Below are 23,266 nucleotides of genomic sequence, written 5' to 3'. Positions count from 1 at the left end.
TCACGTCGTGATTTTGTTTGAGGATAGCACGGCGGTCGAACGCATTTGACGCATTTCAAGCAGACCATTGCATCTCAGAAAATGAATGAATGAATGAACGAGGTGCCCTAAAGCAGCGTGAAAGAAACAAGCGTTGCAAATGATGAGAATGCTTGAGGCGATGCAAAGAGTGTTGACTCTGGACGGAAGCCGGACTCGTATGCGATCACGTGTGTGAAACACATCGCGACGCGTCGCGTCGTCGGTACTCGGAACACGACTGCAAGAACCACCATAACCCCACGCAGAGAGTTTGCATCCCAATCGCGTCATATTTCACGAAAAATAGGGTACACAATTCCAGAATAATCATCTCTGCCTAATCGAACCACGCTTAATACGACTCCCAATCGCGGGCAGCCATGGAAGAGTGTGGGATCTCGTACACAAAGCGCTGCTCAAGGTCTAAGCCGCGTGCCACTAGCTTGTCGAGGTCAGGGACGACAGGGTAGGCGGAGCGCCGCCTCGGACGGTATAGTTGGTCATTATGCCGTTCAACGCTGTGAGCCAGATTTGGATTCCTCCCGGCTGATCTCCGCCGCAGGCTCGATCTGTCAGTGGTTGCCTAGACCCGCGCTAGGAGGGATTTGCGATCTCCGTCAACTGCGAGTACGCTGAGATACCGCAGGTTCCTGTGCAATATAGAAACTCAGATTAGTCCATTATATCCGCGAAGCGCATAACGTCGCGTACCGGGCTTTTGTTTCCTGTTCTCAGGTTTGAGATCCAGCGGACGAGTCTTGTCAAATTGGGAACCGTCTGCGTTGCCGCCACGGTAAAGTGTCGTACTAGAGACTATAGTAATCACTGTACTTTCTTACCAACACGTTTCGAAGGGTGAAGGCACTCCAGTTTCGGATGTTCGCTGAGTCGCTCCTCATCAAAAGCGATCGGAGTCCCAATGCGCTCAAGCACGATGGGCGGTTTCATCCCCTGTATATCGTGATCACATCAGTGTTGATCGTGTTAGAGAACATCGCAAGGTACAAACATCCTCGCCTACGGCCGAAACATGTGTGGCTATGCAGATTACCCTGCCGTGCTCGCATACGATGATGTGCGTAGGTTCTGTGCCATGGACAGAGATTTGGAAGGGCAGCAACCAGTACATAGAAACCTGTTTGTCTGCAGCTTGCATACTATATCAAGTGAAATGCATATTTAGGCCTTCGTTAAGCTGCGTGGGGCGGCAAACTACCGAACATCGCTCGAAAGCACTTCGCAACCCAGCAGGGTACGTGAGGCGATTGTCCTCGAAAAGAATAGCTCTAGTATAGCTCAGACAGACAGGCAGCGAACCACCTCGCCACCAAGATCGCACATAACGAAAGTGCCCAGCTCCGAGTGCCACCGAAATTACGCGTGCGGCGGTATCAGACAAAGCCTGAATGATCGGAATCTATTGTGCCCGCATCAGTGCTACGCACCATAAATCATAACACGAGCTAGAACCACTGAACGTGGTCGAGTGATGCAACTGGACTTACACTATGACGTTCATCCACGTAGAGTGTGAATAAATGAATTGAATGTCTTTTGTCACTTAATTTACGACTTACCAACTGTAGAGGTGTGGAATGTCGGCCACTGCGCCCGATACTCAATGACCAATATTCCACAGCTCTGTAGTTGGGCTAGAGTGTGTAACATGGTCACATACATTTTCATTATCGCAATGAGGGTAGATTGCAACGGTATTGACAGGCGCCGAAACACGTCCTTTGCCAAAACAGAGCACAACAACATCGACGGGCGAACATTGGCACGATGTCTTGCCAGCCATTGATTGCTGCAAGCCGCCTTTTTGATGAGTGGTGTGAGCCCCGACCTGATTTATACATCTCTATTGGACTGGGATGGATTCTACAACTCGCGTACTCACTAAGGCACTTGAAGTGACGACGAGTCACCACGGTCAATGAATTCCAACGCCATGATGCCTGGGCCAGGCCGCCAGGGCATAACCGATCCTATCACGAAATCCCTGATTCCTTGCATCAACAACGTATCTCTTGGCAACACAGCAGCTGCGGACGCCATTCAAACGCATAGCCTCAATCCACAGGTTTGACCTGATCTCCCATCATAACGACGTGACGATCACGAGCGCCGGAGTACATATATGCGACCCGGTCCTGTGTCAAGAACATCAAGCTCTCTGCTATCGAGACAAACATTGTGAGTTCATGAATGTTGTGACGTATACCTCCAGTCCTCATGTTCGCTTTCGTCCCCTTCTCAAAGGACCGTGAGCTCATCAGTACGTTCGTAGACCTGACGTCGGCAGGCATCGATGCTGATTTAGTTCTAGTCTCCTTTTGTACGACGTCCGACATTCCCACTAGCCCATCCCTGCCTGAGTCGATCTCTTCGCAGCGTGTCATTGCTATTTTGGTGCGCATCAGATCTCGATTAGGACTTCGGGGAAATCTAACTATGTAGCTCGCAGGGCCCACCGCTGTCATTCAAATCCTTGCATCCCGCAGCTCGGAGTCCATCGAAGGATCACTTCCTGCTATACAACTCGGCACGCCTACACAATGTCATCTAGCGCCTCCCAACCTTCCGCAGCTCCCACTGAGTGGACTAACCCCTCCAAGCCCATCCGCTTCGTCTGCAGCGCGCTGGTGGAGGTCACTCGCACACGACTTCCCGTCCCGGGCTTCACCGACGACGACTACGCATACCTTCCCCAGCTCGCGACGCGCCTCAACGGGGGCGAGCTGTCTCTGAGCGACGTCAGCTGGCAGCTGGGCATCCAGGTGACGCGCGAGCGGCAGGTGGCGAGTGCGGCCATCCATGCGTTCACGGAGGCGGAGTGGGCACGGGTCAAGGATGGAGATGACGAAGACGCACAGGCGGACGTCGGGAATGATAACGCGTTGCTGCGTACGTGCCTGAACCTGGACGACCCGCAGAATCCGTTGAAATTGAAGTCGGAGGCTTGACCCAAGGCACTAAGCTGCGCTATTGTATCTGTACTGCTAGTAATGCTATCTACGTCAGAATCGGATGCATGTGGAATCTATCTGGACTGTTGCGCTGACAGCAAGCGGCACCTGCAACAGTTGTGTGGTTCTCACCGAGACATTCGATATTGCGTATCTGAGAGCCGATGTGGTCGGACAGCCATGCCATGGTGGATGCATTTCGAGGCGTCCCTCGAAGTCCTCAGCGTCTATCACCCCGAAGCAAGCACGCTAGTTGTAAGCCGCGAGTCTTTACATAGAAATAAGATCACGCACGCTGTATTCGCCTGGCCATCATTTAGGGCTCGGAGTCCACCCCGCATTAACAGCTTCGTTCGAAAGATCCTTCAGATATATTACATACTAGAATGGCCCCTTGCTTATAGCTATCATTTGGTGGTGCTGGACAGCGACTGGCTTGTTTATTCGGTATTGATGTTGTCATAGCTGCAGCGTTCTTAATAACTGATCGTTACAAACGTTGCGACTCGGCCATCTTCGTCATCTACGTCCATGAATATGTTTTTGACTGCTTAGCCCTCCTAGGACTAGACGGCGAAGGGTCCGATGCAGACTTGATTGACGTAGAATATAGGCTTCGCCACTCGTTGAGGACACGTTTGGACTATTCGTACGAAGTCAGTCCATCATAACACGGCACCATTCGAACTCCGAAGCCTTAGTGTAGGCCGTATAATGGCATAGATGTCAAATACACGACTACACAGGACTCTATCGTACAGTATAGGTAATAGCGCTCCTACGAACGCCTTTTCGTTTTGCTGAAGATCTCTCGCTTCGTGAGGATAGTATATATTGGGTACAATTCAGTACACTTCGTCTATGAGCAGTACAACCTTCCCAACACCGATTCCTTGCGCGTCTTTTGGCAATTTTTAGAGGACCTTCTCGATCATGTAGAGTCCCTCCTGCTCAAGACGTTCGCGGATAGGGTCACAGATCTCCTTTGTATATGGTGCGTGGACACCGGGCTTGCTGAACACGCCGTCGAGCACCAACTGAACGGCGACACCGCAGGGCACACCGACGTACAGCGCCATCGCGGAGTGGCCAGAGGGGTCGCCGTAGGCCTCCAATGTTGAAGTGATCGTATCCTACAAGACGACACAGTCAGCGAGAGATGTATCAGCCATTCTCACGGGACGCACCTGCTTGCCGTCCGCCCACTCAACGATGAATTTGTGCTGCAGCATCACGAGGTCGCGCTCGCCCTCCTCGTACTTCATGAGCGTCTCCAGTTGAGCGCAAAGCGTGTCCAGAAGGTTGCCGTCGCGGGGCTTGACCTTCTCTGTCGAGAACAGGCCAATCCACTTCAGACCTGAGATGATGCGGTGGGCCTCAGATTCGTCGGGGAACGAGCAGAGCTCATTGACGCGCGCAATGAGGGCACTGTATCGCCCTTATTCAAAACCTTGTACTGATGAGATCGCGAATCTGTACACACCTCTCGCTGGCACCGCTCGCGCCGATCGTCTTTTGCATGACCTCTGCCCATGTGAGGCCCTCGGTCAGCCACTCCTTCTTCTCCTGGTCCATCCAGCCGAGCTCGACGAGCGCTTTCACAAACTCTGGGAAGCCCTGGTAGCGCAGCGTCCCGCGGACGACCGTCTCCGCCTCCGGGATGCGGTAAAACTCGCGGAAGGGAACAGAGTTCCGGTTGGGGTACGCGACGAAGGCATACGCGGGCGAGATGAAGTACGACTTGGCGTGGCCCATGAGATCCTTGCCGTTGATGTCGACCTGTTGCCCGTTCGCGACGTACGAGGCGGAGTTGAGCAGGGCGAGGAGCGCCCCGCGTGCCGACCATGAGAACTTGTAGCCGAGCGGGTTGCCGCAGCACTCGGGCGCAGGGAGACCACCACAGTAGGACAGGAATTGCTTGATCTGGATAAAGACATTGAGTATCATCTTCGAGACAACTGCATTCAAGGCGGCATACCTTTCCACCCTTCGCGTGGACCTCATCGATAGTCTTGACGGCGTAGAGGTGGTCGACGCCGGGATCAAGTCCAATCTCGTTCATCACGACGATTCCCGCCTCCTTTGCAGCCTCGTCGAGCTCACGCATCGCAGGGCTCACATAGCTCGTCGTCACGACGTGCGTCTTGCCCTTGATTGCGGCCTTGATGACGGCGGCATGGTGTACGTACGGGATGAGCGAAATCACGAGGTCGTGCTCTGCGACTGCCTTCTCGAGCTCCAGCGTTGAGCTCGCGTCAAGGGCAATTGCGGCCGTGCGGGGAAGGTCAGCAGAAAGGCCCTGCGCCGTAGCCAGCGTTCTGCATGCTGGGAGGATATTAGCAATGGCACAGGTCATGATGATGAGTGGCACTGCTTACCAATCGTGAGCGAGTTCGAGGGGTCGCGGACAACGTACTCCGCTGCAGGACGAGCAACGAGACCGCTGCCGAGGAGCAAAACCTTCTTCAGAGGCTTACCCTCTGTGACGGCCTTGCCGAGCTTCGGCAGAACGTCCTTGCCGTCCTCGACCAGCGCACGGCCAAACTCGGGCAGGACGAACGCGGCCTTGTGCACCTCCGCATTGTAGTAGCGCGTCGGCGTCACCGCGCGCAGCGGCGCCTTGACGTCACGTCCTGGCTCCTTGGAACATACGACGAAGCCGATCTGGCCGGACGGGTACGTCGGGATCGTCGTGTAGGCGTACTCGGCAAGGGGGAAGAGCCCACGCGTCATCGTACGGAGCTCGTTGATGAGCGGGAGGTGCAGCCAGAGGCACTCGGCCTGCGTCGAGATGTGCCCGCCGGGCGTGAGCGCGCCATGGAGGAGCTCAAAGTACGGCTTTTGGAAGAGGGACGCGGCAGGACCAACAGGGTCGGACGAGTCGGTGATGATGACGTCGTAGGTGGACGTGTTGTCCGAGAGGAATTTGAAGCCATCGCCGACGTAGACGGTCACACGCGGATCGGAGAGCAGGGAGGACATATGTGGCAGGTATTGCTTTGAAACGCGAATGACGGCCTGTTGAAGGTATGTAAGCCCAACTGAGTCGGCGCAAATAATGATCGAGCCAATCGAGCCATAGGAGTGTACCATGCTCCGGAAGAGGAACTGTCAATAGGAATGTGCATCGCGTTTGTTTCCAAAAGCTGATGACTTAGCGGTCTGTGACATGTACTAGTCGAGTAGCATAAGCCCATGTTGTATGATGCACTACGCTGAGAGTCCTTTTAGGAGCCTATGCCAGCTGTAGCCGACCCGAAGCGATCACCCATTAAAGCAATCAAAGTGGACAACGACATGACAATTCAGAGCTTCTCCAACTGCTTGTTATGATCGTGGGTTTCTCCACAAAATCATGCGTCAGGCAAGAACCGAACCCAACAGTTGAAGCGACTGGAGTTACTGAGCGTGCCAGAAATACTCCCCGCGCTTTCACGTCGCATTGTGCGCCGTTGCACAATTTTGTCATGACTTTAATGGTCAAAGTAGGCTCAGAATTGTCATGTAACTGGCAACACCGTTACTTCACTCGAGCCCGCAAGGGCAAGGGCAGGTGTTCAATTTTGGGCGACAAATGCGGATGGCAATCGAACATGGCCAGTCGAACGAGGAAAATGATTTAATAACAGGATAAGTGTAGCCCTCATTTTGCTCCGAGTGCCATGGACCAAGTCGATGGTGATTTGTCAGAACCAATAAATGAGAAGAATTTTGAATTGCACATGCTCGAAATGGAAAAGGAGGAAACAAAATTGGGGTGAGAAGCTTAGTAACACGAACCTCGTCAATGTCGCAAAGAACGACGTTTTCCACGATATCGTGCTTGAGCACCTCCCGGACGACACCACCATCACCGCCACCAATGACGAGCACCTTCTTGGGATTAGGGTGGCTCGCGAGAGGTAGATGAGCGATCATCTCCTGGTACCTGCAAGCCGATCGATTTAAACGTTTTGTTAAGATCGAGAGCTGAAGGGGCGTACGAGAACTCATCACGCTCAGTGCACTGAATTACACCGTCGAGGACGAGCACATTTCCGTAGGTCTCGGACTCGAAGACGAGGACGTCCTGGTATAGAGACTTTTCGACGTGCAGGACTTTCTTGACCTTCAAGGTCATCGCCTGGCCCGGCCACTGCGACGAGATCTCACGGAACCAGCCATCTACAACAATTAGATATGGCTGATCTATTTTGTGCTTGGCTTACCCTTAATCGAGCGGTGGGTTAGGGGAGCCATGGCGGTAGAGGGAAGAGAGATTGCAATCGACTTTGATTTTCGAAATTTTGGAATTGACTCATTGGTAGTAGATAAGATAAGGCTGCTATAGATTAGATTGACGCCCAATTAAGGCAAACCGAGGACAATAACGACGATGTAAAATAAGAACTGAAATATACCGTCTCCTCGATACCTGCTTCTTACACTTTTGCTCTGCAACTTTGTACATCGCAAACGTTTGAGGCAAACATTTCACCAGTCTGGTGATGACGTCCTCAGAAGTTAAACAAACTTACGCGCGCAGCCAACGACCGACGCCCGTGGATGGCTATCCAACATCGACGTCTACATTACAAACAGCAACTGAGAATATCCTACTGAAGCAACTACTTGATTCATCAAGAATACCCGGCGATGCTAGCCCGCCCAGCACCACCGGGCCTGTGCTTCAGAGGAATCAACACCTACAATTCCTTCTGCGGAATCTACTCCAAGGCTTTCCGCAGAGATATGTATCGCAGGATGCCAGCCAACCATGGCTATTGTTTTGGACGCTGCAGGGGTTCAGTGTGCTAGGAGTAGGACTCGATGATAAAATAAAGAAGAGGTGAGCTTTGAACCATCGCGTTCTCGTCTGGGCGTGTATAGGTTACTTTCAGGGCGCGAGAGACCCTTCTCGCTCTTCAACATCCAGACGGCGGTTTTGCGGGTGGTCCCGGCCAATTTTCCCATCTCTTGCCTACATATGCGGCAGTCTGTTCACTCGCAATCGTCGGACAACCAGGGCAGTCTGGCGCGTGGGATGCCATAGACCGGTGAGTAAATATCCGTGCGTCGCAAGTATCTGATATTCCATTCCATATACCTTATACTCGCGAAGGAGGAAAATGTATGACTTTTTTATGTCGCTCAAGCAGCCAGATGGGTCCTTCCTCGTTTCCCATGACGCTGAAGTCGATGTACGGTTCGTACCGTAATCCCTTCGTTGCCGTCCCGCCTTATGAAATGGCGTGCTGTACTGCAGCGGCATTTACTGCCTACTCGCAGTTGCGACCCTTCTGAACATATTGACGCCAGAGCTTCTTGCTGGACTACCCGAGTTCATTGTAAGCTGTCAGACATATGAGGGCGGCTTTGGCAATGCGTCTTTCCCGGAATGGGACTTCCAGGAGGGTCTGTCACCATCTCTGCCACTGCTGTGCATCTTGTTTACAACCACATCAGAAAACGATGAAGTCACACGTGTACCGTCTGCACCGCGCCCTGTGCTCGGCGAGGCACATGGCGGCTACACCTTCTGCGCCTTCGCGTCCTGGGTGCTCCTCCAGCCGTACATCCGCTCCTACTACACTCCGGCCGGGTCTGCCAATACCAACCCCACGATCGACTATCGTGCGCTCCTCCGTTGGCTCGCGAACATGCAGGGCACCGCCATCGAGCTCGGCGGCTTCAAGGGGCGTACGAACAAGCTTGTCGATGGGTGCTATAGCTGGTGGGTTGGTGGCTGCTTCGGCCTCGTCGAGGGCCTGCTCGGCATCCATGCTGCCCCTCCTGCTTCCACCGGGGTCAACGAAAATAGTGCATCTACGACAGCGGATACCTCCGCAGGAGGCGCGAGCGACGACGGGTGGCATGATGCTGATGGTGCGTGCCCCGCCGAGGACCAGCGCCCTGCCATGTCATTCACTACGCTGATGTCCTTCTATTATGTACAACCCGCTCCTGCTGTGTCGACGGATGTTTCGCGCTCTGTTCGACCGCCTCGCTATCACCGCCGGCCTCTACCCGACCTTCTGCACGCGCCTACCAGACGCCCTGTTGAATCGCCGGGCGCTTCAGGAGTACATCCTATACGCTGGACAACATCCTGCCGGCGGATTGCGCGATAAGCCACCTAAGTAAGTTCTATCGCCACTTTCAGTCCGTTCGTACGCGTTTCGCGGGTTGTGGACGTGACGTAGTCCGATGCGGAGACGCTGATGCATTGTGGACGCTCGCAGACCGGCGGACTCGTACCATACACTGTATTGTCTCGCGGGACTGTCGGCCGCGCAGCACCGCGTGACACCCGATGAGACGCGGCGCGCTCAGCTGCTAGAACGGTGGAACGCAGGCGAAGCGCGGCAGTGGGATGGTGGGTAATATTGTCAACTACGAATGCACGGCCGTAGTTCATGGCTTTTCCCCATACATAGTGTCGGGATTACAAAATCTGATCACGGACCAGCAAGCACGTGCGGATGCCTTGCGGAAAGACGTATTCGCCAGTACACTAAGTTGGCTCGAAGACGAGGGCGCGGACGAGTACATTGGTGGAAGTGGAAACCGCGTGGTATGTTCTGCCCATTACAGACCGTCAGAGAGCCCCAGTACTCGCTAGATGGAGCCTACCGCCCGTCGTTACATGAATTACGGTGACATGCACAGCTGACATACAGACTCTTACAGAATGCAACGCAGCCCCTGTTCAATCTGACCGTTACTCACACGGAGCTCATGATGGCACATTTCTATGGACAGAAGTTGCCTCCGCGACAGGCAAAGACACCGCCAAAGTCGAAGTAGTCACAAAGTCTAGAACGTCGGAGACATCAGGCGCGAGTTTTGAATTGGCGGGTGAACTAACGGCATGGAGTTGTCAACAAAGTGTATCGATAGTGGGATGATGAAACATTGTGCATTGTAATCATATCTTGCTTCCTGACATCTTGGGGGCTGAATTGCTACTCCCGCTGCACGGGTTGTATCAGGCAAGATGATATGTCAGCTGTGCTACGCGCCACCTGACTGAGAGTTATCGCTGCCCGTACCGAGCTCGCCGTTCTGCCATGGGCAATCCAATAGCCCTCGGCGTAAGCATGCGCTGTCGCACCACTTCGTTTGCCAACGGTGTATCTGTCCCATCTCTCCGCTCCCTTCGCCATCCGTGTTATTGTTGTCTAAAAGGGGAGAAGACCCGCTCTGTTTCAGCCGCAGACACACTCGATATAGCCTCGGGCTTCCCGCCCGCAGGCTCCCAAGGCCTTCAAAGTAGGCACCCATCGGGGACTCTCATTGGCAGGTAGAGTCAGCGGCTGAAACGAAATCTTGATTATCGGCTGCTGTCAAGTGGCGGCTAACAGTGGCGGTTATTGACCGGCCGGCTATCACAAAACACTCCCGGATATTAGAATAAACCGAGTACCGGCGACTGCTATCGATTGCTTCCCGGTTTGATCGCTTCTAACGCCTGGCGACAGAATTAGTGCGTGTGCCAGTTTTGCTACCAGTACGTATAATTTGCACGTCGGTCCGAGTTGACGGGGTGTTTGAATGAGTTTGTGCTATTACCAGCGGGAAGTCTGGATCTTCACATCCAACACAAGACGCTTTGGGCAAACATTGTCGCCTAGATTTCCGACTATAGTATGTAACAGACGGGACATAGCGCAAACAGAGATGTACGACAAAGTACGAAGCGATGCTGGCTGTTCACAATCATCAGTGGCCGCCGGTAAAGATGGAGTTCATCTCCCTACGACGTCGACGCGACATTTGCCGACGTCCTCTGGACACGTATGGCCAGCAACTCCTTCTGCAGCTCTCGATACCTCCCCGCTTCCTCAGATTTCTCAAGTGCCAACCTGTCCACCTCACGCTGCATCTCGGCTCTGAGCGAGCGCTCCTGCATACGGGCCCTGATCACGACGGGCAGCATCTCGACGACCCTGGTCCACAGCACCCAGTACTCGCACATTCGCGGCCGACGCTCGTCGAGTATCCCCGCGCAGTCCAAGGCAGTCCCGTACGCATCCGGCCAGCGCACGCCGGCCACAAGCTTGCAGTCGAGCGGACAGAGCTTGCTGAGGAAGAGCGTTACGGAGTCGATATCGTTGATATTGGACGCGCCGACCATCAGCTCTCTGAGCGCCACGAAAGGCAGGGCCGGAACGTCGGATGGCGCGCTGTCTGCGTCCATGTATAGGCCAAGTGTGTGTAGCCGCGGGCAATGTCGCGCGAACGGCAGCAGTGCGGCAAGCGTCGCCAAGGGCGGGTTGAATTCGATGATGGGCTCGCAGTTCAGCAGGAAGTGCTCGAGCCGCGGCCACGCCACGGCGAATTCTTCCATGTCCCCGTCGGTGAGGTTGAGCGCGTAGTCCCAACGGAACTCGAAAGTTGTGATGCGTCGGCAGTCGAAGAGTGGGCGGAAGGTCGCGATGTTCGGCCGCTCGGATAAAGGCCAGCCAGGGACGGAGAGCGGGACGTGTGGGTGGATCATAAAGTCGACACGGAGGTCCGTGATCATGGGACAACTGTCGCGAATCGTCGCGAATAATTGCTGCAGGACATCGGCGTGGGCTATCGACAGAACGTGGATATACAGACGCGATAGCTGCGAGGGGAAGAATGGGCTGCTTATCAAGCGCGTTGCGTGCGGGATGTCGGCGCTGAAACATATCCGCTGAGTAGCAGGGAAGGCGCCTTCCTTGAGAAGCGGCTGGAATCCCAAGACGTCTGCGCGATTTCCTTTGCCGCGCTCTCCAGGAGGCAGTAGAGATACGTCTTTGAGGTATCCCAGCCGGGATAACGCCTCTACAACCTTAGTGGAAAGCCCGTACGGTGAAATGGAGAAGAATTGTAATTTACGGAGACTGAGGAGGAAGGGGACCACATCGTCCTCTATGAGGTGGATCGGGGTGCTCAACCGCAGCGTCAAGCGCGTCAGGTGCGGGGTCAGAATGGAGACCTGGTCAAAGAATGACGAGGGCGCTGAGGAGACGTGGTGTAGCTGCATCTCCAATTCCGTTATCCAAGGGTGCAAAAAATGGAGCACGTGTAACTGCCGCTCTTCGCTGTCGGCATTCCAAGTGAGCGACCGTAGATTAGGAAAGATAAACGATGTAGGAGAGGTCCTGAAGATTTCGCGGAATATACTGTCGTCCAGTATCATGCGCCATGACTTTGCGGTCCTCTGGTCGTAGACTATGCGCCGTACGCGGAAGGAATAATGTTGAAACCGCGTCCAATCGTTGGCAGTGAGCGGTCTCTTGAATTTCTACGTCGCGGGACCACGAAGACGTGCAGAATTTCAGCTGCGATTGCAGACGATCAATTGTGGAGCTTACGTATGTGGAAATAGTACCGCCGTACTTGGTCGTCAACTTGCTTGGTTTGGCGTAGGGACACAGAAGGGCCAGAAGGCGGGGTAGATCGTCGACGTCGCGCCACAGTGCGTCGAGGGCAACATGGGACCAGCTTCTACACACGCGGGCAGCGCGGGCGAGGGACTGCTGGTCGAGAAAGGATATAATCAGGAGGAGTAGCTCGCTGATATTCCACGGGGCAAGGCTACTCATGGCGCGGGGGAGCAGATGGTTACTTGGCTACTAAGTGACCGGTCTATATACCGGGATGTCAAAGCGCACATGGCCCTAAATGGCCGTGTCGAGCCCCGGCTGAGAGCTTGATCCGCCGGCCAAACCGGTAATCTCGGCAGCAGTTCGTCACATATCTTCCGACCTCGGTACCGCATCACCCCTCGGTGGTCTTCGCAGATCAATGCGGACACGTTTGATCGCCTGCCGCCCTTGCCCGGAAAAATACTGGGCCATTGCCCTGAAGGGGTCGGGGAAGGGGGCGTTTCGCGCTCCAGAAGCAAATGCACTGCCTGATGTTCACTTGACCGCAGCAGCGCTAACATTACCATATTCGGCGGACCGGTGGGCATGAGACAACATCATATTCCACACCTCGACATCACCTTATGGTGTTTCTGGGCACTGGTGGAATGAGATCCAGGCGACAGCGGCTATGACACGCCCGGCAGCGGTTGGCTATGGTTCGGTGGCATAAAACTCTGTCCAGATTGGTCGCGATAATCACGACATACGAATCAACTAGGGGATGTACATCTGCACGCGTCTCTTATATAAACAAGCCGGGGACTCGGGCAAGCCACCCGAGTCATGAAGTTTAGGCCGGCAGGAAACTAAGAGCCGCCTCTGCTAGCGTACTTGTCGCGAGCGAGGCACGAGCTCAATGCTCGGCGTAGATAGTGCACATGGAGTATCACAGGGCTGACATGTGGAAGACTAATATTCACGATCACGACATGACACTCGAAAAATCAGCCGTGAAAAAGTGTGTAAAGAGGCATGGCTTCCTTGAGCCTATTCGAAATCTCTTACATGCGCTTAGCAAGGAATGCCTCATCTTTGTGGTGCAGGCGGCCGACATGGTTTGACGGGCGCGCTGAGGGTTCTAACGCCAATTGTCACGTTGCCAGAGAGGAAAGTAGCAGAAGACCCGGGGCGTACAAGAGACGCAACCGGTCCGATGTACACGATCTAGAACGGTGTCCAGAGTAAATCAGACGGATATCTAAATTGGATTCCCTGTAAGGTTTAAGTTGAGCGACCGTAGCTCGATTCAGGCGCTGAGACCGACCTCGGTCGCTGTACATCGCCAGACTGCGACGACCCTTCACCTTACCCCAGTCAGACTGCATCTTGTCCACGATTATTCATGTTCGCACATATATTGCCAACCGAGTCAAATACAGAGTTCGTGTGTGAAAATAAGTCAAGACGGTCCTCCTTCGCGGTGGTCTAGATTGGAGCAAAGATAGAGGCACTCACGCACACAATAACCCTCTTACAGCACGACACACCATCCGTGCTCCCCTGCGTGGTACGCGGGAACCGTGGTAGCATGTTCCTCGAGCTCCACGCACCTCGCGCGCAGCTCCCCCACCTCCCGCTCCAGCGCTGCGTACCGCGCACGCTCCTCCATACGCAGGCGGGTGAGCAACGGCAGGACGCGCGCGACCTCGGCCCAGCGCTCATACCACTCCGCCGCATCGTGCTGGAAGGCATCGAGCGCTGCGGACTCGGGCACGCCGAACCCCTCTGGCCAGCTCACCCCGGGGACGAGCTCGCACGTGGGCGGGCAGAGGGTGCTCAGGAAGAGCGCGGCGGGCCCAGGCTCTGCGATGCGCGAGAGGCCGACGCAGAGCTTGCGGAGGTTCTGGAACGGCGGCGGCGAGAACGGGGACGCGCCGAGGGACGGGACGGCGATGTCGGCGGTAGAGGAGGAGAGGAGGAGGCCGAGCTCCCGGAGCGCGGGGCAATGCCGTGCGAAGGGGAGGAGCGCGTGCAGCGTTAGCTCGGAAGGCGCCAGGTCGCCGAGGGGGACGGGGTCGCAGTTGAGCATGAGGACCTCGAGCGTTGGCCAGCTGGCAGCGAGGTCTTCGATATCGGTATGGGTCATCTTGAGCGGGAGGTCCCATCGGAGTTCGAAGGTTGTCAAATGAGGACACTTGAGGACGGGCCGCAAGTCACTCCACGTGAGCTGGTCGCCAGTTTGGAAAGTCGCCCAATCTAGGGATTCCGGGGCGATGTAGAGTTCAACGTACAAGCTCTTGAGCAGTTTGCAGTTGTCGGCAACGGCTTGCAGGAAGTCGGCGACGACGGGCGGTGAGCAGACGGAGAGCACGTGGACATACAATGCAGTCAGACGCGCAGGAGCATAGCTGTTGCGCAGGAATGCAGTCACATCGGCAAGGCGAGCGCTCACAGAAAGGTCCCAGAGAGCAGGGAAAGCACCTTCTTGAATGGCAGGCGCGAAGTCCTGGACGTCCGCCACGTCTCCTCTCCCTTGACCCATGAACTCAAACTGGATCACGCCCAGTTCCGGAAGGGTGGATAGACCTTCCACTAGTTTAGGGGAAACACAATAGGTAGGAAGCACGACCTTCTGCAGTTTCCGAAGGTGTCCAATGAGGGTGACCAAATTTTGTTCGATATCGCGCACGGGAAAGTCGAAAGACAGATCGAGGTGCGTGACGTAGGGCATGCGCTGGGCGAAGTCCTTGAAGAAGTCGGCCACGGGGTGGGTATCCGGACTGTACAGCCGCGCGGTGAACTCCCTCACAGTGTCGCTCATGCAGACGAGAGAGAGCCGCACACGCTCACTCCGCCACTCGAGAGTACGAAGATTTGGTAGGATGCTGAGGGTGGTGCGCGAACGCGCAATCTCGTCAAAGGCTTTTGACGATAGCTGTGGCGTTGTGGGCGGACCATCTTCGCGATAAGACAGCTTGCGAACCCGACGGCCATACGGGGCGAAGCGCGCCCAGTCGTCGGCGTTGAGTGTCCTGCTGAATGACTATGCGGATGTTTAAGTCCATAGGACTCGGCTGAGCGCTAGGTGCAACTTACATGGTATTCCAGAGATTGTGTGAGCTCTGTAGGAGTGAGGGGTGCCAAAATACTGAACAGTCGGTATAGATCGTCGACGTCACGCCACAGATGGTCGAGCGCAATTTCCGACCACTGCTTGCAGACACACGCACTCGCCGCATGCTCCTTTTGGTCAAGAAAGCTGAGGATGAGTTCCACGATCTCTGGGATCTCGAGCACCCGTTGCACGGTGGAGACATAGCCCAGTGGCATATTGAGGGCTCCACAATGAGGTTGCGAAGCGAAAAGCAATGTGCTGGGCAAACTTGCTGGAGCGAATTTTTTCAAGCCTTCAAATGGGATATCTGACATCAACACCTGGTCCGAGGAGTTACAGAGGAAACTTGGAGTACCTCCTAGATATGTGGGTCTAGCAAGCGTGAAGTCGACAAGTCAATAACTCCTGGGGTTTAAAGTTTCTACAGCTGCTATGTTTCTATTAGAATTGGTTTTGATTGTTACGAAGAGACTTGCCATTCACTATGTCCGTGGTAATCGAACTGCCGAACTGAGCGCTGAGCAGCGGAAGTTGTGCGCTGTAAAAGGCAAACGTGCCACGTGGTTCACATCAGTAACGCGCCAATACTTTCGAGCCTTGGTTGTGACGACCTATCATATCCTCAACGCGCATTATTGACTTCATGAAAGCGCAATAAGACAGCACTCGTTCCGCTCAAGAATTTGTGCGAAAGTCATAAAATCCGTAGATACAAATACCCTGTTGTTGGTGAGCTCTTTCTTCTAGGAAACGCGATAATTAACCTGTTTATACCAACCCTAGGATTGTCATCATGCCAAGTGCCCATACATTGACAAGTATCTCGCCACACGCGCCTCCATGGCTGAGAAGGACAATCATTAGAGATCGTCCGTTTTCCATTTTTCCTGTTCATTGTTCCAGCTCTCACATTACCAGCGTCACAGCATCAATACCACCAGATTATGCGTACGAACCCCCGAAAGACAACCCCCCCAGCTATCAAGAAGCTGTGTTTTTCTCCCATTCTTGGTTCGCGGATCCTACGCATACGGTGGATCCCACGCGCCCCTCGCCACGTCTTCCTCCGGAGCTCACTGATCGCGTACTGGATTTTCTCCACGACGACACGCGGACTCTCAATGCCTGTAGCACCGTATCTAAAAGCTGGCTGGCCAGCACTCGCCTCCACCGCTTCCGCATGGTCCACCTTGCTGACTGCCGCCGCCACATAGCTTTTGGGCGGTTGCTTGCCCAGTTTCCCGCCGTGCTTCCTTTCATACGAGCCGTGCGTACGTCTGGAGATGTCATCTGCTCGACTGATAGTCACGCCGGCTTGCTCCCGTCCACAATGGTTCTTTACGCTGACAACTTCGCCATGCTTCGTGACGCGCTACCCCGACTACCCCAGCCCATCGACCTCTCGATGGTATCTGCTAACCTGCAGCACGCAAATGCGTTCACCAACGTCCGTGCGCTCACTCTGGAAGCGTGTCACTTGCCTGCGTTCACGCGTCTCGCGGAGTGGTTGTGCGTGATGCCTGGACTCGAGAGCGTACACCTTTCCGAGTGTGATATCCGCGCTGAGATCGGCCCGCCTCCGCTCGCACCCGTCGAATGTGTCCCCGTCCTGCGGAAAGTTGCTCTGGATAGGAGCGAGTTCTCCTCTTCCGCAGTGGTCGAGGCGTTGCTAAAGAGAGGCATTCGCCTGGAAGCGCTGATGATACTCCCAATCACCGGCTTCGAGCTGGGCAAGTGGCAACGGCTGCTCGAGGCAGCTGGGCCATCCCTCAAGCAGATCGCGGTCTCTGTGCTGGCCAGCCTCGATGGCAAGCTATTGGGTGCGTGTCCGGACGCTGTCTGTGCGCATTCCCCACTGATTGCGGATGCTCCAGAAATATACCAGACGCTACTCGCCTCCTGCAAGGAGCTGCACACGCTGCATTTCATCTCGCCTGCGCTGCTTAACTTCACGTACCGGGGCTCAAAACCCCCGCTCGAGCTCGCGCCTGCTATATTGCAGCACGCGCTTCCGCGCCTAGAGCGCATCGTCATCTCCCTTGCGCATCAGGACCTGGACAACGTCCGCGCGGAACACTGGCGAGGCATCGCCGGCGCGCTCCGGTCTGTGCGGTACCCATCCTTCTGTGAGGTTGTGTTCCAGACGTACGGCCGGCCGGGTGGCGACGATAGCGTGCACCGTGCGTTCCGGGGGAAAATTGAGCAGGAGCTGGCGGGCATCGCCGCACTTGGTGCCTTGTCGTTCAAGTTCTCGGACAAGGTTACGGTTTCTGGGATTTTTGAGTCAATGTGATTTGGGTCTTCGGGACATTGTTTGCTGCTTGGGAGTTCGTCGTACTTTGCTTGTGTCCTTGCTCTGCTCCGCTGTCGCTCGCAATTGCTCATCACTCTTATACCCGGCCAATGCCTCATTTAAGTAGCTATCGAATTTGCATGTCCCTAGAATGCGATCAGAGAAGAATAGTTGATACAGCTATACTGGATACAAGCTCGCCAATATTGCTATACGGATACAGTGAATCTTTGTCTTCGTATCAAACTTCCTGCTCATAAACGTCCCAGTCGGCATAATCATCACCCTTTTCGCTCCCCTCCTCGACATCATCCTCCCCGATGGCATCCTCGTCGCCCTCTTGTTCCGCCTCCAACGCGCCTGGTGGGCTTGGCCCAGGGCCCTTGCTCGTTGAGCGCGAACGCGCCGGGGCCATCCCGACGCCGCCGCCGCCCTCTTCGACAACCACCATGCCCTCCGCGTCGCTCTTGTCCTCCATGTAGTACAGCTCGTCGTCCTTGTCGTCTGCCGCAGGCGTCATCGACAACTTGACGGCCGCACCGTCATCGGTGAACAAATCCTTCAGCGCATCGTAATTGATCCGCTTGCTGTACCTCGGGTTCTTCTTGATCAGATTGCGCACAGACTCTGCCGCGGTGCTCCCGTGCGGTGTAGACGCATCCCGCGGTTTGTTGTTCGTTTTCCGGCGCTGGGGCAGCACAGCGTCAATAAGCGTCAGCGCGGGCGGCAAATTGGCGAAAAGTGTTTGCCACCAGGCGGAGACGAACCTTGCGCCCCTTCTTCTCCTTTTCTTCGTTTTGCTGCTGCTGCTCGGTCTTCGCTGTAGTGGTACCATTGAGCAATTGCATGCATATGGGTTCCACAGGCGGAGTGCCCACTAAATTCAGTGCGCGAGATCCTCACCTGCAAGTGCCTCAAGGTAATCCTTGTTCAGCTCAACCCAGACTCGCTCCTTGATCCTGACTTCGTCGTCCGTCAGAATGAACTGGTCCAGCTCCTCCTCGTTGAGTCCGAGCAGCTCGTCGTCGCCCGTGAACTGAGCCATGCGCCGCCGCTCCGCCTCCTCGAGAGCAGCAGCGAGCTCCGTGCCCTGCGCATTCGCGAGTATATCGGAGACCTCCTCGGCTACTGCGGCATTCACCACTTCCTCGAGTGGTGATGATGGACGAGGCGCGAGTGATAGCGTCTTGTCTGGAGGTGCATCCTCAGGCTGGACGGCCGTCGACGGCGACGGGTCGAACTGCGGCTGCAGCAGAGTGGGGTCGATATTGGAGTTCGTGTCCTCGCCGTCATCGGGCAAGAACAGCGGCTGTTGCGATATCCCCGCAAGGATGCCTTGCTGAAAGAAAGTGGGGTCCATCGGCGGGAGCGACAGGGGCTGAGGCTCGTGCTGCCCCCCGTACTGGGCGTCTTCATCCATCGCAAGCTGTTCTTCGTCGTCCTCGGTGTCCTCATCGTGCCTGCGCTTCCTCTTGCGCTTCCGCGTGCCCTTGCCCTTCGCCTTTTCCTGCGCCGTCCCGCCGCCTTCCCGCTCCTCCCGCTCGCGCTCCTCCCTTTCGCGCCCCTTGGTGTACGCCGGCGGGTCCATCTCCTCCTCGAGCCACACGTTGCGGAAGTCCGCGAGCGTCAGCGCGCCGCTCGGCGTGCGCTTGAACTCGTCGAGGCGCTTCTTGAGCGTCGTGTCCGCGATCTTGACCACCTGCACGATCTCCGCGACGCTGCGCCGGAAGTTGTTCATGCGCGCGGCCAGCAGCAGGCACGCGCCGCAGATGCCCGCGGGCCGCCGCCCGCGCGTCATCCAGTCGCGGTCGAAGCGCTGCACGAGCCGCACCGCGTCCATCGCGACCTGGTGCGTCTCGTCGCCGAACTCGAGCAGCGCCGCGAAGCGCGAGATGTAGTGCGACGGGTCGACGAGGGGGAGCCGGAGATGGAGGGTCTGGACGAGCTGCAGATACGTGTGTCCGAGCTCGAATACGTTCACCTGCGCAGAGGTCAGCCGGGCTCGGGCGGGTGACCAGGGGATGCAAAGCTCGTACCTGAAGCAGATCTGAGAAATCGATCAGCATGTAGTTCCTCGTCTCCTTCTGTCGGCAAGCGACATACAGGCACACGGCGACGACGTTTAAACTTTTGCGTCCCTTGGTGAACTTGTGTTCGACGGCTAGAGTGTAGAGCCGGACCGCTGCCAAAGACACAACGTCAGATAAGCGGAGCGCGTTAGCTACCTGTTGTATTTTGCGGGTCGCTACGAGAACGCGGTATAGCATGAGGGCGTGTGCGCGCAGACGATGCAAATGAACGCACCGTTGGCTATTGTCTGCTCTCGGCTCTCACTATTTCCCCTGTTCCCAAACGGACCTCCCATTCGGGCACGCGCTGTAGAAAATGTTACGTGTTACGAAAGCACTTCCTGGACGAAGTTGTGTAGTGTAGCTTACTGGCACCCTGTCCAACAAAGCTACCTTGCACCATGGCAGCACCAGTGCTCGTCTCGCCAAATGCCACCTGGATCATGCAGGGTGTTACCAGGATCGAAGCATAAGACTATAGATGTTACGCACCTCGCTCACGATGGTGTTTTCCTCCACCACAGTACCACATTGCACGCAGAAACCGTTTCCGGCCGCGGCATCGTATTCGATGACAGTTCCTCCGCAATCAGTACATACTGTCTGGAGCAAGATATTAGTTGTCCTTATCCATGGCCGCTGTATGAGTCTGGCAACAACTTACCATCGCTCTGAAAACTCTCTCGCGCTAAGCCTCCTTCCAGAGGATAAGTTAACAATCTGCTTTCCGAATCAGCTGCAATTTCTGATATCTTTTCATTGTGCTTACAACAAGTCTTAGGGCCTGTTCGGCGACGAAGTTTGCGCTTAGCTTTCCTGGACACGGGCGGCTCGCGGGTGGGAAAATGAGGGCGCTTAGTCAGCGTGTCCCGGGACACGCACGTGAGTTCGCGCGTTAGGCGCTCGCGCGCGCGTGCCGCCCCGTGCCGTGCGCCCCGCGACGCTGGCCCCCGGACACGGCAGCGGCGGAAGCAAACCGTCGCGCACGTCGTTTCCGGCGTGCCGGCGCATTTCGGGCAGCGCGCGTGATCTCGCGCCGTACAACACCAGGGGTGGCACACGCTGGTTCTCACGCTTTTTCTCCTTGATGTCCGTGTGCTCCCTTGCGCCCATACCCATGTCCGCGCCGTTTGCCCCGTCCGTCATCGACCTCACCTCGGCCAAACACGTCCAATTGTGGCATTGGATTGATGCCATCAATCAGAACATGGGCAGGAAGTTGATCACACTCTCAGGGAAGGTTGATGAGCTGCGGGAGCACGTGGCCCAGCACTATGGCCTCAATCTTGCCCAGGCAATCGAGCCCGCATCGCCTGCCTCCAGCCTGCGCCCCATCAATGAGGAGATCCAGCACCGGCAGTGGGTGCATCTCTGTGATCTCACTGACGAGTGGTGAGAGAAGGCTGCACGGGGCATGCTGTTTGTATTGGATGAGGATGCGGCCCAATTAGGTGCACCCGCTGCACCAGTATTTGATGTCCCATCAATCTGACTTCCTGGCTTTTGCACAGCGTATTCCCCTGCACGCTTGGCTGCAGCTCCCTTGCTGGTGAGCCCTGGCCTTTCGACTCCCACAGCTGCAGCTTCCTTGGCAAGCCTGCCCTTGATGCCATCATGCCAGGCCAAAATGACATTCAATACCGTTAGGTCATGGGTTGAAGCTGCTGTCATGACTTGAGGTCAAGCGACAGGGAAAGAACAATCCAAAAGGCTGGGGGCATTCAACTGGGTCTCACTGAAGCGATGGTGAGCAACACTCAAACCTAAGGCTAGGGACAAAAAATGTATTAGTTAGTGAAGGTAAGTAAAGGATACAAAGGGAGCTTACTGACCTAGGGACAAGAGGTCTGAGGTCCCTAGGGCAGCAGAGGCCGGCTTATATACAGGGAAGGTTCAGGGCAGGCTGTGCATGTTGGTCTGTGCACAACTGGTCTGTGCGCAGCATGCTGACACAGCCCCAGGGGCCAATGAGTCAGTATGGCTATGTAAGTGGAGCCCGAGCTATGCCGTGCACTGCCACCCCATCTAATCTAATTGTACAGTAGATAAGGACTTGTCCATTTGAGCATATAGTACAGAGGTCGTGGGTTCAAGCCTGCAGAAAGGAAACAATTAAAAATGACTAGATGCTGTGTCAACTTGTGACATTACACCCCCCTCAACGGCGCATAACCTCATGCGAGGCGCCCTTGCCTATCTCCCACCTGGAGCGGCAGCATGCTTCAGTCAGCAGTGAAGGCATTGGCTGGAATTTGAGACCCCCAAAGGTAGTAGCATTGAGGCGGTGAGGGGCATTCGGGTTCTTTTGGTGGAAGTTGGCTATGAGGGCCGGCGCATTTGCAATATTGCGTGCTGGTTCCCATGACATATGCAAGTCATCATAGCCCTTCCACTTGACAAGGTACTGTAGTTGACACCAGAAGATCCTCAAATCCTTGATTTGCTCAACCTCGTACTCCTCATCGCCCTCAACCTCAATGGCAGGCGGCTTCTCCAGCTCCTGGCCTGGGATGTTACTACACGTGTACTTGCTAAGCAAGGAGACATGGAACACCAGGTGCACCGGCACCGACTTCGGCAGAACCAATTCGTAATCTAAGTCTCTGAGCTTTCGCCACACAGCATATGGCCCGAGACACTTGGGACTGAGCTTCTTGCTTGGCTGTTTCAGCTTAAGGTTCCGGGCATCAAGCCAGACCTTGTCCCCCAGTGCAAAGACTGGTGCCTCCTGCACATACCTATCATAGTACATTTTCATCCACTCAGCTGACAGTTCAAGCGTGGAGCACGCATCATCCCGAATCTCCTTCAGGATCTTAAGCCGATTGGTGGCTGCGGGCATCATGGACATCAGATTGATCCGCTGATACGACCTACGAAACCCTAACCCCTAACCTGGGTGCGACCTAGAGGGACTAGAGAGATGGATTATAGTCTAGTGAGAGGGGAGTTAGCAGCAAGGTGTCCCGCGGTTCGAGTGAATACGAGAAACGCCCTTGGAAAAGGCTACGAACGATGGGGAAGGTACGAGGTGGCTTCAACACGTCGTCGAAGCTACTCGGAGGCTGTGGGTGGTTAGCGGAGACGATCGAAGCTCGACAGAGCTCTTCGATGTATCGTAGAGAGAAGAGACACGATTCGATGGGGGGGGGGGACTTAGCTTAGTACGCGGTTCGAGGTGCAACGTAGTTCTTCGACAATAGCCGAAGTCGAAAGGTTCGTCGAGACGGTATCGACGAGTAAACGCAGTGGACGAGGTTTCTAGGTTACGCAGCGAGGGACGAAGTGACGCAGTTGAGGCTTAGACGCGGGGCGAACTCGAGGGGGGAACGAATCTTGTATTTTTAGAGAGAAGTACGACAGATTTTATACTACACAGGACGCTACGACTATCGAAAGTGGCACCCTGGTACAAGGGGCTTTGCATTGTTCCTCAAGAAGCTGCCTCACCGAGGGGCACATACCAAGTCCATCGG

The 23,266-nt window shown here is 55.3% G+C and overlaps 8 protein-coding genes across 8 annotated transcripts; 3 read left to right on the top strand and 5 right to left on the bottom strand.

The window, feature by feature from the left end:
* Positions 1–615: 615 nt before the first annotated feature.
* Positions 616–1,822, bottom strand: POSPLADRAFT_1046022 (hypothetical protein; the record flags this gene model as incomplete). The annotated part of the gene is made up of 7 exons (XM_024478925.1): positions 616–671; positions 733–834; positions 861–972; positions 1,091–1,164; positions 1,467–1,493; positions 1,599–1,662; positions 1,700–1,822. The coding sequence occupies 7 exons, from the start codon at positions 1,820–1,822 to the stop codon at positions 616–618; spliced, it is 558 nt and encodes a 185-aa protein (XP_024339348.1).
* A 383-nt stretch (positions 1,823–2,205) lies between these two features.
* Positions 2,206–3,073, top strand: POSPLADRAFT_1180687 (hypothetical protein). Its single transcript, XM_024488775.1, has 4 exons — positions 2,206–2,217; positions 2,284–2,299; positions 2,351–2,433; positions 2,489–3,073. Exon 4 carries the CDS (start codon positions 2,580–2,582, stop codon positions 2,985–2,987), a length of 408 nt encoding a protein of 135 aa, XP_024339347.1. The 5' UTR covers positions 2,206–2,217; positions 2,284–2,299; positions 2,351–2,433; positions 2,489–2,579; the 3' UTR covers positions 2,988–3,073.
* A 598-nt stretch (positions 3,074–3,671) lies between these two features.
* POSPLADRAFT_1180683 (hypothetical protein) lies at positions 3,672–7,229 on the bottom strand (the record flags this gene model as incomplete). The annotated part of the gene is made up of 8 exons (XM_024488774.1): positions 3,672–4,123; positions 4,178–4,418; positions 4,474–4,913; positions 4,969–5,315; positions 5,369–6,008; positions 6,771–6,918; positions 6,974–7,154; positions 7,199–7,229. 8 exons carry the CDS (start codon positions 7,227–7,229, stop codon positions 3,905–3,907), a joined length of 2,247 nt encoding a protein of 748 aa, XP_024339346.1. The 3' UTR covers positions 3,672–3,904.
* A 185-nt stretch (positions 7,230–7,414) lies between these two features.
* On the top strand, positions 7,415–9,963 carry POSPLADRAFT_1169225 (hypothetical protein). The gene is made up of 9 exons (XM_024488050.1): positions 7,415–7,818; positions 7,871–8,026; positions 8,092–8,175; positions 8,236–8,384; positions 8,436–8,855; positions 9,022–9,109; positions 9,212–9,345; positions 9,407–9,543; positions 9,660–9,963. The coding sequence occupies exons 1-9, from the start codon at positions 7,478–7,480 to the stop codon at positions 9,774–9,776; spliced, it is 1,626 nt and encodes a 541-aa protein (XP_024339345.1). The 5' UTR covers positions 7,415–7,477; the 3' UTR covers positions 9,777–9,963.
* Positions 9,964–10,725: 762 nt separating this feature from the next.
* Positions 10,726–12,547, bottom strand: POSPLADRAFT_1141011 (hypothetical protein; the record flags this gene model as incomplete). Its single annotated transcript, XM_024485246.1, has 2 exons — positions 10,726–11,937; positions 12,317–12,547. 2 exons carry the CDS (start codon positions 12,545–12,547, stop codon positions 10,726–10,728), a joined length of 1,443 nt encoding a protein of 480 aa, XP_024339344.1.
* A 1,297-nt stretch (positions 12,548–13,844) lies between these two features.
* POSPLADRAFT_1141366 (hypothetical protein) lies at positions 13,845–15,742 on the bottom strand (the record flags this gene model as incomplete). The annotated part of the gene is made up of 2 exons (XM_024485293.1): positions 13,845–15,356; positions 15,410–15,742. The coding sequence occupies 2 exons, from the start codon at positions 15,740–15,742 to the stop codon at positions 13,845–13,847; spliced, it is 1,845 nt and encodes a 614-aa protein (XP_024339343.1).
* Positions 15,743–16,066: 324 nt separating this feature from the next.
* POSPLADRAFT_1039653 (hypothetical protein) lies at positions 16,067–17,843 on the top strand. Its single transcript, XM_024477577.1, has 4 exons — positions 16,067–16,157; positions 16,212–16,297; positions 16,355–17,248; positions 17,303–17,843. The coding sequence occupies exons 2-4, from the start codon at positions 16,222–16,224 to the stop codon at positions 17,719–17,721; spliced, it is 1,389 nt and encodes a 462-aa protein (XP_024339342.1). The 5' UTR covers positions 16,067–16,157; positions 16,212–16,221; the 3' UTR covers positions 17,722–17,843.
* Positions 17,844–17,874: 31 nt separating this feature from the next.
* Positions 17,875–20,936, bottom strand: POSPLADRAFT_1065814 (hypothetical protein; the record flags this gene model as incomplete). The annotated part of the gene is made up of 8 exons (XM_024481998.1): positions 17,875–18,409; positions 18,489–18,541; positions 18,625–19,702; positions 19,758–19,966; positions 20,026–20,097; positions 20,160–20,226; positions 20,283–20,393; positions 20,673–20,936. The coding sequence occupies 8 exons, from the start codon at positions 20,934–20,936 to the stop codon at positions 17,963–17,965; spliced, it is 2,301 nt and encodes a 766-aa protein (XP_024339341.1). The 3' UTR covers positions 17,875–17,962.
* Between the last annotated feature and the right edge of the window lie 2,330 nt (positions 20,937–23,266).

Source organism: Postia placenta, assembly GCF_002117355.1.
Source record: "Postia placenta MAD-698-R-SB12 unplaced genomic scaffold POSPLAscaffold_6, whole genome shotgun sequence".
NCBI lineage: Eukaryota > Fungi > Basidiomycota > Agaricomycetes > Polyporales > Adustoporiaceae > Rhodonia > Rhodonia placenta.
This window is presented reverse-complemented; position numbering and strand designations above follow the sequence as displayed.

Excerpts from the sequence above, each read along its gene's own strand:
- POSPLADRAFT_1039653 (XM_024477577.1), top strand. The coding sequence starts at position 16,222 with ATGCCAAGTGCCCATACATTGACAAGTATCTCGCCACACGCGCCTCCA. Across the intron at positions 16,298-16,354 it reads AAGGACAATCATTAGAGATC|CATCAATACCACCAGATTAT; the intron begins GTCCGTTTTCCA and ends CCAGCGTCACAG. Across the intron at positions 17,249-17,302 it reads CCTCGATGGCAAGCTATTGG|AAATATACCAGACGCTACTC; the intron begins GTGCGTGTCCGG and ends CGGATGCTCCAG.
- POSPLADRAFT_1180687 (XM_024488775.1), top strand. The coding sequence starts at position 2,580 with ATGTCATCTAGCGCCTCCCAACCTTCCGCAGCTCCCACTGAGTGGACT.
- POSPLADRAFT_1169225 (XM_024488050.1), top strand. The coding sequence starts at position 7,478 with ATGACGTCCTCAGAAGTTAAACAAACTTACGCGCGCAGCCAACGACCG. Across the intron at positions 9,110-9,211 it reads TTGCGCGATAAGCCACCTAA|ACCGGCGGACTCGTACCATA; the intron begins GTAAGTTCTATC and ends GGACGCTCGCAG. Across the intron at positions 9,346-9,406 it reads CGAAGCGCGGCAGTGGGATG|TGTCGGGATTACAAAATCTG; the intron begins GTGGGTAATATT and ends CCCCATACATAG.